This window comes from Dendrobates tinctorius, unplaced genomic scaffold (assembly GCF_039654945.1).
Source record: "Dendrobates tinctorius isolate UK_male_01 unplaced genomic scaffold, ASM3965494v1 ptg000211l, whole genome shotgun sequence".
Lineage (NCBI taxonomy): Eukaryota > Metazoa > Chordata > Amphibia > Anura > Dendrobatidae > Dendrobates > Dendrobates tinctorius.
This window is the reverse complement of record NW_027361878.1, coordinates 3,707,492-3,720,840: the sequence shown is the minus strand read 5'-3', so window position 1 is coordinate 3,720,840 and position 13,349 is coordinate 3,707,492. Positions and strand designations below refer to the sequence as shown.

Below are 13,349 nucleotides of genomic sequence, written 5' to 3'. Positions count from 1 at the left end.
CATTGGCGGAAAATGTGGACAGGGAGCAGATCAGAGTAATTGCCAGAAGAAACTTAGGTTGAATACCACACACAGAAAACGTGTGTGCAAAGCGTTTCTCTCGTTTAGGACAAACAGAAATAATATGTGAGGCATCTCCACAGAAAAAACACAGCTTATTACGCCTTCTGAACTCCTGACGTTGCGCCTTAGACAAAACTCTATCACATTGCATAGGTTCAGACGTCTGTTCAACCGGTGGCAACACCTCTCATGCAATCCTGCGTTCACGCAAACGCCGACCAACCTGAATGGCTAATGACATAGAATCGTCCAGACCAGAGGGAACAGGAAATCCCACCATAGTATCTTTTACGGCTTCTGACAAACCCTTCCGAAAGAGAGCAGCCAAGGCATTATCATTCCAGGTAGTAAGGACCGCCCACTTTCGGAACTTTTGACAGTACAACTCTGCAGAATCTCGACCCTGGTTCAATGCCAACAGGGTCTTTTCAGCCTGATCAATAGCATTAGGTTCGTCATACAGCAACCCCAAAGCTTGAAAGAATGCGTTCACATTAGTCAGAATAGGATCATCTGGTTTCAAAGAAAACGCCCAATCCTGGGGATCGCCACGCAGCAAAGAGATGACAATTTTAACCTGCTGCGCGGAGCTCCCTGACGAGTTAGGCTTCAAGGCAAAAAATAATTTACAATTATTTTTGAAACTCAAAAATTTAGATCGATCCCAAAAAAATGCATCAGGTGTAGGAATCTTTGGTTCAACAGCATGCGAACGAGCAAGGTAGGCAGAAATTCCGCAGCGAGCTGCTCCACACGATCAGACAATTGCTTTATCTCCATTGAGAGGAAAAAAAAAAATTCCCCCTACGGCCTCAGAGATATAGAGGAAAGAATATACACACACTTTTTTTTTTTTTTTTTCATTAAGCACAATTCTTTCCTGCTATTGAGTACCCTAGGATCTGCGGTAGGGCGGGTGATTCTGTTATGATTGAGTCACCGTAGGAGGCAAAAACAGAAATGCTAGATAAGTCCAGAAAACCAGAGAAGTTGGCAGCTATCGGATTGCAGACCCCTGAACCTATCAACACAACTAGCAGTAGCCGTGGGGGGTTCCTACGATGTCCTAGACCCCTCGATCACAGCCGGAGAATTAAATAGGCCTAAAGAAAGAAAGGGGAAATCTAAACTGCCCAGAGCAGACCCCAAAGCAATAGGCAGCCCCCAACATATAATGACGGTGAAGCAAGATGAAAACACTAACACAGACAGAAAGATAGACTGAGCAAAGATGGGACCCAAGCTAACTAGATAGAAAAGGACAGGAAGGCTGCTGTCTGCAATCCGTGAAAAACCCTATGAAAATAAGAGTCAACAGACTGACAGTGAAAAAGGCCCTGAAGACGCTAGGCTTAAAAAAGCTATGTCAGTACTCAGGAATATTCTGAAGACAGAGCAACAGGCAAAAGGAGATTCAGCTCACCCCAGCAGGGAATGGCAGAATCCAGAAAAGCAAGGAAAACAAAAACAAAACACAAATGCAACAGGCAAAGCAAAAAACTTAGCTTTAGAGGAGCAGGAATCAGACTGGTGTCCTAGAAGTTCACAGAGAAATCACCCGCAGGGCAGAAGGGCATCGGCAGCCTTATATCCAGTCCGTGACTCCACTCAGCCAGTCATCCTCATTAGACTCAGGTGCCTGATAATCAGGCTCATTACCTTCCTTTACCAGAATAGGGAGTTCACCAGACCTCAGTGACGAAGGGGAAAATGAACTCACAACACTTCCCTTCCTTGACGCGTCCAGGAACCCTGACCTATGATGCCCCTTAGGTGTGCCCCCCACCCCGAGGAGCTTGCATCTGTTAAGATTATATCTGACGTCTGTCTGTCCCACGGTATTCCCAAGGTCAGATTTTTCTTGTTCAGCCACCACCTGAGAGAGTCTCTGGTTTTTAAGGAAAGCTCCAGCTTTCCTTCTAAACGCCCTCTTAGCGATCTTTGTGCTGTTAGTATCTCCCACTGGAGTTGCCGGGTGTGAAACTGAGCCCACCTGACCGCCGGAATACAGGAAGTTAGGGTACCTAGCAGGGACATTGCTCTTCTTAAAGTCATACGTGGTTGGTTTTGGCTCGTGAAGGCCAGATTCTGCACCTTTTCTATTTTGGACTCTGGGAGCAGACACTCTTGCTTTTCTGAGTCTAGTACGAATCCTAGGAAGGTCTGTTCTTTTAGGGGTTGCAATTTTGATTTTTTGAAATTGACTATCCACCCTAATTCCTGCAAGGTGTTGATCACCCGGGTCAACTGCGCTGTACAGTGGTCCTCTGAGCTGCCTACTATGAGAAAATCGTCCAGGTATGGTATTATGACCGTGTCGTGAATCCGGAGAAAGGCAGTCACTTCCGCTATGACTTTGGTGAAAACTCTCGGGGCTATAGATATGCCAAACGGAAGAGCCCTGAGCTTAAAGTGCCTTAGCATGCCTTGAATATAAAGTGCTACCCTCAAGTATTTCTGGTAATCTGGGTGGATAGGGATGTGATAATACGCATCCTTTAAATCGACCACGGCCATGAAGCAATCTTGGTGTAGCAGCTTCACCGCTGTAGTTACTGATTCCATCTTGAAGGTCGAGTTCCTTATCCATAGATTGAGCCGTTTGAGATTTATGATTGTCCTGAAAGTTTGATCGGGTTTTTTTATCAGAAAAAGGGGTGAATAAAACCCCTTCCCTTCCTGTAGGCGTGGTACCTCGGAGAGTACCCGCTTGTCTATCAGGCTCAGGATCTCTGTTTCTAAGGCCACCTGCTCTTCGGTCACCTTCCTGATGGGTGTGATGACGACCACGGATTTTGGCTGACGGATGAAGGGAATTTTCAGGCCTTCTGTTAGGATGGTTAGGATCCAGGCGTTGGAGGAGATCTTCTCCCAGGTTTGGAAAAAGAGTGCCAATCTCCCCCCCACAGGAATACTGGCGTCACTGTGGCGACTTTTTTGAGGTGGAGGTACCTCCACCAAACATAAATCCCGATTCTTTTTTTCTTTTATCCTCCCATCTTCTCTTGTCAGCGGGAGGGCGCCCCCTATTGAATCTCCCCCTCCGAAAGGGCTGTCTCCTCTGATCCATAGGGAATCTGGGGAAGCCTTTTTTCTTATTGCCTGCTTTCTCCAGTATATTGTCCAAGTTCTTGCCGAACAAGAATCGCCCGTCGCAGGGGAGAGAGCATAATTTGGCCTTGGACTGGAGGTCACCCGAACAGCCCTTAAGCCATAACGTGCATCTAGCAGCATTTGATAGTGATGCTGCCCTGGCTGTCATCCGCATAGAGTCCGCCAAGGTATCGGCCAAAAAAGCTGCTTCCCCGTGCAAGAGATACATCTCCGATAACATTTTCTCTCTTGGGACCCTTGAAGCCAGCTTTTCTTCTAACTGCTGCAGCCAGATCATGAGGGAGCGTGCCGTACAAGTACCCGCTATTGCCGGCTTTAGTCCTCCTGCTGTCGCTTCCCATGCGTGCCTCAAATATGAGTCAGCCTTTTTGTCTAGTGGGTCTCTAAGAACCCCTGCGTCTTCCAGGGGCAGGGCCGACCTTTTGGAGGATCTGGACACCGCTGCATCTATTTTGGGGATTTTGTCCCATATCTCTGCATCCTTATGCTCGAAGGGATATCGTCTCTTGGAAGTGGATGGAAGGGCCCCCGATTTTTCGTGCTTTTTCCACTCCTTCTCAATAAGTGCCTGGATCTTCTCGTTTACCGGAAAGGTCCGTTTTTTCCTCCCCTGAAGCCCCCCAAACTTAACATCCTCTAGGGTTTTAGCCGCCTTTTCTTCCTGTAGGCCCATTGTAGCTCTAATGGCCTTTAGGAGAGCATCTCTGTCTTCTACAGGGAAACATGGTTTACCCCCCATGTCGCTGTCTGATGAGTCTGAGGAGGATGATTTTCCCGCCTGAGATGACATTGACGCGGAATCCGAGGGGGAGCTAGGGGGATCCTTCCTGTTTTTTTTCCCTTTTTTCAATAGGGACTTAATTGAGCCTTCCATTTCTGACCTTAGGGCAGATATCAGATTGGCTGCGAAAATAGGCGCTTCCTCCGCCATAGTCCGCTGAATGCACGCAGCACAGAGATCTTTTTGCCAATCTCTTGCTAGGGGAGATTTACATATAGCACAATCCCTATTGTTCTTCTTGCTTCCCGCTTTCCTAGGCCTTTCCTACAGGGTGAAGCATACAACAGAAGCCCTATTAACATATGCTAACATTCACGAAGATCACTCACCACCCGAAATCAAGGGTATCGGACTCGGAGGCTGAATCGGGGTACGTGACCTGCGTTCTTTGGATCTTGCTGAATCCCCCAACTTGTGGCTGGGGCGACTGCTGCTGGAATGGCTTCCATGCTTTCTGCCAGAGGGCTGAGAGGGAGGCAGGGACGCTGAACGTTCCTGCTCTGACTCCATGTTGCACCGCCGTCTGCTGCCGCCTTCTCTCTTTAAACACCGCGCCTCCGCTCAGGTAAGCGTCTCTCCCCTCCCCTCTGCGACCGCCGGCCGCCGTTTCAGGAAGCCGGCTGGCGTCGCACCCGGCGCCATTAAACCGTCGCCCTTCTCTGACGTCAGCCGGCGCACCCAGCATGCAATGCGCCGCTGATGTCAGCGGCCGGAAGAAGCCAGCGTCTCTCCCCTGCTATGGGGATCGAGATGTGGTGTGCGCGAGGGGAGGGCGGCGCGGTGGGGGCTTCCCGCAGACCCCGGGGATCCCACCGACGCCCGCACGAACCCGGAACCCCGGAGGGCCCGGGGACTGCGCATCCAGCACCCGACGGCGGGCGCTGCAGGTGAGACACCTGTTCTTCCTGCGCCGGGACGGGGCTGGGTCCATTTCCTTCGCCCATGACAGGCACCGCCGACAGTGGGGTTCCTTCCAGGACAGGAACCCAACTGAAGTGGGGGAGAGGTGCCGCCCCTTATGTCTCAGTAGGTTCCTGTCCTGGCGGGGCGGATCCCTCTCTCAGGTGGTGCTGTCATGGGTGAAGGGAAAATTGATGTTTTAGATAACCCAAAATCTTAATCTGTTTCAAACGATGAACTTCAGCATTATTTTTTCAGGCCTTTACAACATTGTTACCTTTCACTCAAAGGTTTATGTCACTAAAGTTTCAATAGATGAGGTCCATACATGATGACATGTGTCAATGTTATGTAATCTGCAGTTTGTTTAGAAAAAGGAAATTCGATTTGCAGTGAACTGATTTGCCAGAAATCAAAACAACTCCAACGTCTCCATTTGAAAAGACATGTATGATGCTCTGACTCTCCTGTCTCTCTCACTTTTATTTAAACCGGTATTCTCTTTTCGTCACACAATATTATTCAGTGTTTTATGCCTTTTCCTTCCCATCTCTATAGATAAGCTGTGAACTGTGATGTCCTCTCACTATCAAGATTCACCACAAAATGACTGCTACCTGTTTTGCTTCAGCTTTAATACAAGCTGAACTAGTCCCTCCAGATTGGCTGACCACGTGAAGTCATAACTACAAGGCATTTTGCAAAAGACCATCTGGCCATGCCTAAGGTCATGTGATCCGTGTCCGGCAGATAGAATCTACTAGAATGTTTGGCTATTTTAGGAAATTTAAGGAAAGTAATTTGCATATTGTTGGAATTTGCCATGTTTAGTGAATTTATTAACTATGCAAATGAAATTTGATCTGCATTACATCTATATGCTCATCTTTATTAGAAATTTAAAAGGGTTATCCAAGATGAAAAAATATTGCTACTTTGCTGCTTATCACTTTAATACATAGGATAAGACACAACTTGCCACATCTTTGCCACTTTAGATGCTGCAATCAATGGTGAATCAATGCTCCTGTCAATCACACCCAACAATTGGATTGCAGGGTGCTGACAAGCGGCCATGGCAGCTGGTGGCCAAAATTGTTCTCCAGACATTTTATGTACAGATGTTTAATAGGTAAAGATGAGAACATTTATTTTAGCTTTTTTTTTTTCTTGAATTTTGCTGAAATTTGTATTCTCCGGTATTGTCTAAAGACATACTGATAGGGAATTTAGATTGTGAGCCCCATCGGGGATAGTGATGATAATATGTGCAAATTGTAAAGCGCTGCGGAATATGTTAGCGCTATATAAAAATAAAGATTATTATTATTATTATTATTGTCCCGGCAAAGTCAGGAAAATGGCAGTCAGCTGCAGCTTTCATTTTGCTAAACCGTAGAAGACCGGCAAATGAAAAAATAATACTTACCTCACAGCTCATCTGCTCCTTCCCTGCAGCGTGCTGTCCAGTCCTCCATGTCTCTTCTTTTCAACTTCTACTTTGACATGCATTCTCTTCTATCTCTACACTCCAGGTCTTCTGGCGCAAACAGATCTTTGATGTCACAGTGCGCAATGCTATTGTGGTGCAAAGTTACCATGCTCATCTGCAACTTAGTGAAGAGGCCAAAGAGAATGCATGCAATGAGCTAGAGAAGAAATATTGAGGACTGGATGGCAGTCGGTGAGGTGAGTGGGACAGGTGAGCTGTGAATATTTGTCTTTTTTTACATTCTATGTTTAGATTTTTAGACTCTATGGCACAAGGAAAATTAAATTTGTAGAAAATATTTCACTGCTAATTGAATTTTCCTGTATAATCAGCACAATTTGGTGAAAATTAGTCTTGGCAGATTCGATCATCTCTGCTGCTAGGCCATGCCTAGAAACCCATCTGCCAAATGTGCTGAAATAGGGAGAAATTGACAGGGATTCACTCAGATGATTTTTCCCATTCCTGGCTCATTTTTAAGACACATTTTTCCCTGAAACCATACAATATTTCAGACTAGAAATGGTGGCTTATAACTAGGAAGCCTTTAAATGTTTAATTCGGTCTATGAATCTGGCAACGTGAATCAGGTTTCCTTTTTTTGAATAAATTTAAAAAAAATCTAAATTTTGTAAAAATTTATTCGAATTAGTGTGGCGGGATCAGTAGAAATGGGCAAATATTTTTGAGTGAAATTGAGTTCTACTAGAACTTAACAAAAAAACAAAAATACATATTCTCCAAAACACGTATTTTTTGTAATTTGTTCTGAGAACTATAAGCCATAGATGGCCCGGAGAAAGTAAAAAAAAAAGCTACAGTAACCTTCACCTTTCCACCCTCTTTCATTGATCTCTACCCACCTTAGGTTCCCCCGTGTGTCTTCTTTTCACTATCATGCAATGCATTTCCTGTGTCTTCAGTCTATGATGAGACTAGGCCTTGGAGGTCACTGCACATCGCAAAGTCATGATGTATGTCAAAACGTTGCTACAGTGCATGGAGGCATCCAAGGCCTAGTTGTACCAGGATGTTCCATCCCAGAATGAAGGCCCTGGAAGTGTGGCACGCCATGGAAGAAAGAAGAGCCACAGAAGATTAGACAGCAGGTAGAAAGCTTCAGTGGCATTCGGAAAGATGAATATTCGGCTTTGTTTTTTCATATTTTACATTTATTGTGGAGTATGGAGCAAGCAACTGGAGAGAGCAACTTTGCTGTGAATCAAATTTCCCATAAAAATCTGCACAAATTTGGTGAATTTCAATCTCACTAGATCTGCTAATCTCTAGGAATCAGTTAACTGTTTCAGATCAGTAAAAATCAAAAGTAATATGTTCTATAAATAGCTGTGTTATACAGCCGACATCTGCCTGTAACCACCATTGTAGCTCATTCTGACCATTTAACTCTCTAGCTGCAGCACCCCCAATTGGTACCCCCATACTGTAATCGTCAGGGAAAGATGGGTTATCATAGCAGCTGATAGACCTTTAATGCCATCAGTGTCTTCCATTGTTGTCACAGGGAGGTATGTAAAATGCAATGTTAAGTATTGCAGTATATTGTAAAAGTAATCAAGTGACTACAGGTTCAAGCACCCTAGATGAGCATAAAACAGCATCAAATTAAAAAAAAATTGAAAACCTAAAACCTCACCTGCAAAAAACAAGCCTACAAACCATACCTTTACAAAGATGGGGAATAAAATGAATTACTGATGGAAAGGTAAGAGATTAAACCAAAATTCTAACGGCTCTTTCAGATGTCTGTGAAAACTGGTTTGATGTTGGATTACAATGCACAACTTCTGACCCGAGTGTGACATCCTCATATACAGCTCTGGCAAAAATTAAGAGACCACCATATCAAAACCCTGTCATGGGCAGCCCATTCTCCAGACCTGAACCCCATTGAAAACCTCTGGAATGTAATCAAGAGGATGATGGATAGTCACAAGCCAAGAAGAACTGCTTAAATTTTTGCATGAGAAGAAGTGTGAAAGACTGGTGGAAAGCATGCCAAGACGCATGAAAGCTGTATTTAAAAATCTTGGTTAGTGCACAAAATATTCCTGAATTAAAACATTAGTATTGTTGTTTCTAAATGATTATGAACTTGTTTTTTTTTGCACTATTTGAGGTCTGAAAGCACTGTTGTTGTTTTTTTTTTAATTTTGACCATGTCTCCTTTTCAGGAAAAAAAAACAACTAAATTTATTGCTTGGAAATTCGGAGACATGTTGTCAGAAGTTTATGGACTAAAAGAACAATTTACATTTTACTCAAAAGTATACCTATAAAGAGAAAAATCAGACAAACTTTACATTTGGAAGTGGTCTCTTAATTTTTGCCAGAGCTGTATTTCTATGAAGCTGTCACACTCAGATCAGGAGATGTGCAGCAAGTCTGTGCATTGTAATCTGACATCAGACCGATTATCATGGAAATCTGAAAGAGCCCCTAGATTAAAGGGCCTGTCACACTAAGCGATATCGCTAGCAATATCGCTATAACTTGTGACGTTATAGCGATATTGCTAGCGATATCGCTATGTTTGATACTTACCTACAACCTGCTCCCCCGCTGGTTATCGCTGATCGCGCGAGATCAGGCTGGACTGTTTCTCGTCGTCAGCTTCCTGTGACACGTGGAGCCGGGTGGGAGGACGCAGGATCTCCTGGTGTGACAGGTAAGTAGCGACCCCCGTCCCCAGCGATGTCGCTAGTGAGATCTGCCTGTGTGGCAGCTCACTAGCGACCACTTAGCGATGTACCAACGATCCTGACCGCGTCATATCGCTGGTCGGGATCGCTGGTGCATCGCTAGGTGTGACAGTACCTTTAGAGATAGAATTGGGAGCAACTTCTGTCAGCACATAATGACTGTTCAAACCAAACACAGGCACTTAGTGCTTCACGACGCAGCAAATAATTTAAATACACCATTCTACTTTCTTGGTTTACATCTTTTCGCCACCCTCCTCTGGCCCCATAAAACTAGAGCTGTGAATCAAGGAAGAGGGTGGTGGAGATTAAGGGAAAACAAACAGGTGGTAAGGTGTATATAAATGATTGGCCCCGCCGTGAAGCGTAAAGCGGCGGGACTTAAATTGCACAGAATACTGACCTTTTAGCTCATTTTTATTTTTACTTGAACTCTTGGAAAAATAACTCCCTCAAAAGTTAAAAAAAATATTATTGTCTACCCTTTAAGTAAAGACTGATGTAATAATGGGCCTAGAAACAAGATTTCAGATATCAGTCAATTTAAAACCCAAAATATCAATATTTACCAAAACACAGAATGTGTAATTCCTTTTTGTGATATGAGTCAGGGTATGAGCACATGATCCGGAAGTGGCAGCTCTTTGGACGCAGCGCATGTGTGCTGCCGTCTATTGAACGCAGGTGAATCCACATGCGTTTATTGAATTGTGCTGATTCACCGCGTCCAATACATTCTATGGGTGAAATTTCTCTTCCGGAGGCTCGTGTCTCCGCAAGATAAATAGACATGCTGCAGTCTGGAAAGGCGAGCCACATGTCAGTCTCCGCAAGTGAGTCGCGGGCGTCTGTGGATGCACACTATGCTGTATCATCTGGACGCTGTGGGTTGGACGCTGCACAAGTGTGCAGCATCCAACTCGCAGCATTTACTGACCACGTGCACATACCCTTATACATTTTTAAATGCTTATAATGAAAAAAAAAATACCAAACATAGCAGTTTTTATGACTTGGAACATTTGCTCCCAGCTTGTAGTGTTTTCTATCCTCATCAAAGCAACCACATATTGCAACACACTTCATTTCATCTTCATTGAAATAAGGATGTTCAGGAGGACACGTAGGGTAACATCCTGTAAAAAATGACAATAGTACAAAGAGATTATACTATTATTTTACCCAATATCCCCATGGAAAGGTATGGTAAGTACCAATGTAAAAATACATCTATCGACAGGGCCACAGCACATTTACCTTCCAGTCCTCTTATCTGATAATTGCATGTTCCGTGTGGATTTCTACAAGTTTTCATGCAGGGAACACCACAAGCTTTATAGTGCCATTCGCAACCATTTTCTTCATTGTAGTAGTCACAGAAGAGAGCTATTAAGATCAAAGGTGCATTTACTGTTGAGATTATCTGGAAATTGGGGTTTTGTCAGGAGACTGGTTTAAATAGTATGTGGATATGAGGGAATACGTTTGAGTGGAATTGAATTCTACTCAAATTTTACAAAAACATGTATTCACCAAAATACGTTTTATTTTGTAATGTGCTTTTGTATGGATTCAGCATGCAGGCCAACATTTTTCTGAACCATAAAGGGCCATCAAAATGTAAAAAAAAAATTACTACACTCTCATGAGCGCTCACCTCTCCAGCCCCTTCGCTACTCAACGTCACCTGCCAGTCATTGTTGCATCTTTCATTCCTCGCCTCTCGTGCTGTTATTCCCAGGATGGTTCTGCGCGTGATCACTGGAGGTCATGCCATCATGGTGGCCCATGAAAGCCAGATGTACCAAAAGTGCTCACTGAGTGTGATACGCCTGGAGATTCCAAGACGAGCGGTGGGGGATCAGAAGATACGATGTAGACCAGAGGGGTGACGGGGAGGAGTCGATGAACAAATAAAATGAGCTGTGATTTTTAACTTTTTTTTAGATATTATGTTTTTTTTATGCTGTGGATCTGGTGAGACCACAGAGCAGAATAATGGATATTAAATTTGCCGAGAATAACTTCTCCGTAAATCAAATTTCCCAGGAAAAAAAATGAACAAAGAGGCAAACTGGAATTTGTCCCGATCCGCTCATCTCCAAAAATAAGCTAAATTAGCATTAAAATATATATGATTTACTCACGGCAAATAGTTGGAGTTCTCCAGGAGATGCATATTCCGAATTCTCCACAAGCCTGTGCGTAGGCAGCAACTGCAGTACAGAAACACTCACAATCTCCACCAGTATTACAAGCACATGAATCACTCACACATGCATCATAGTACCTGATGGAGTCAACCTAAAGTTACAAAAAACTTCATAAACGGAATTGGACATACCAATCTAGTTTCATAATCAATCAGGAGGTGTATGGTAATACTATTCTTTTTAGATTTATTATACATACATGTGGATGACAAGCTGAGAAGACTTCACTGTTTATGATACTGCACTGTTTCTGTGCCCATGATATTCTATATGGGTTTAATGAACAAGGATCCCTGTGGATTTTGGCATCAGGACAGGTTGGGGATTGCTTCCAACTGTTTCCAAATTCTACTACATTTCCAACAATTGCATTGTTACGAGTTGTAAAATCATTGTTTGCATTTCCATCATAGTTTCCACAAAGTCCGCAAAGTTTCCCCTAGGAAATATGAAAAATATGTTAACAGATTTTGTTTCAACTAGCTGGCAACATAAACTTCCAGGTAGGTACAATCACAGCAATACCATTCTGAACTTTGTGAAAAATATAAATGTATTTTGTATCTCCATTTTCTGACACCCATTTTTTTCCAGTTTCCGTTCAAGGAACTATCGAAGGGCTTTTTTTTTTTTTTTCTTCCACGGTGAGCTGTAGTTTTTGCAGTGACCGAAAAAAAATGAAAAACCCTAAAAATATGCATTTACAATATGGGTTAAGCAATTTTAGATTTTACTGTACGGATTAAAACATTTCATATTTTGATTTTTACTTTTATGGACACAGCAACATTGAACATGCGTTTTTATTTTTATTTTTTTTTATTTCTGGCTTGGGTAAAGATAAAGAAGTAATTGAAATTTTTGTATTTTGTTATTTATTTTTTTACTTTATGCTTTTAAGCCTCATAAGGTCCATAAATGTGCATTTTTTATAGTTTATTCTCTTTTATTGCAGTGTTACAATATATTGTGAGGAAGAAAAAAACTCTCCTTTAAGCCCAGTGTTGTACACCTGTCCTGACTTCCCCACTGGCCATTGCTCGCTTCTCTTCCCCAGTGGCTGCTTTCCTTTGCTGTGATCATTACTCAAGGTCTTTGAAGCCTAACTCAGACACCTATGTATCTAATTATTACATACTAGATTAAGGGTACTGTCACACTTAGCGATGCACCAGCGATCCCGACCAGCGATATGACGCGGTCAGGATCGCTGGTGTATCGCTAAGTGATCGCTAGTGAGCTGCCACACAGGCAGATCTCACTAGCGACATCGCTGGGGATGGGGGTCGCTACTTACCTGTCACACCAGGCAATCCTGCGTCGTCCCGCCCGGCTCCACGCGTCGCTCGTCGTCACAGCAGGAAGCGCCGCAGGAAGCTGATGACGAGAAACAGTCCAGCCTGTTCTCGCGCGATCAGCGAAAAGCAGCGGGGGAGCGGGTTGTAGGTAAGTATCACACATAGCGATATCGCTAGCAATATCGCTATAACGTCACAAGTTATAGCGATATTGCTAGCGATATCTCTTAGTGTGACAAGCCCTTAAGGCCCGATGCTATCGCATCGGGAGGATAGTGACGCACCTCTTGCCATGTTAACCCTCATCACACACACCTCCTCAACACACACTCCTCTCACCTTTCACCATCTCCACTCACGTCCCCCCCCTCTTTCACTCCACATACGACCCTTTCTCTCACTCCGTCTCTCATACTCACGCCGTCATCGCCGCTGCTCCACGATCCCTGACATCTTCTTCCGCCGGCGCCATCCTGGATCCAGACGTTGTCCATGCCGGCGACATGTTCTTGCGGCGACGCCATCTTGAGTATCGCGAAATCCCGCGATACTCAAGATGGCGTTGCCGCAAGAACATGTCACCAGCGTGGACAACGTCGGGATCCAGGATGACGTCGGCGAAATGTCGCGAGATTTCGCCGATGCCATTTTGGATCCCGATGTCGTCCATGCCGGCGACATGTTCTTGCGGCGACGCCATCTTGAGTATCGTGAAATCCCGCGATACTCAAGATGGCGTTGCTGCAAGAACATGTCGCCGGCGTG

The 13,349-nt window shown here is 44.2% G+C and overlaps 1 protein-coding gene across 1 annotated transcript in view; it reads right to left on the bottom strand.

Annotated features, from left to right (window-relative positions):
* Nucleotides 1-13,349, bottom strand: part of LOC141058131 (mucin-2-like) — a 62,881-nt gene that overhangs the window by 23,619 nt on the left and 25,913 nt on the right. Inside the window, exons 6-9 of the mRNA XM_073554290.1 lie at nucleotides 11,486-11,725; nucleotides 11,221-11,377; nucleotides 10,331-10,459; nucleotides 10,065-10,209 (exon numbers count right to left, since the gene is read on the bottom strand). Coding sequence (XP_073410391.1) covers nucleotides 10,065-10,209; nucleotides 10,331-10,459; nucleotides 11,221-11,377; nucleotides 11,486-11,725 — 671 coding nt within the window. The remainder of the gene's footprint in view (nucleotides 1-10,064; nucleotides 10,210-10,330; nucleotides 10,460-11,220; nucleotides 11,378-11,485; nucleotides 11,726-13,349) is intronic.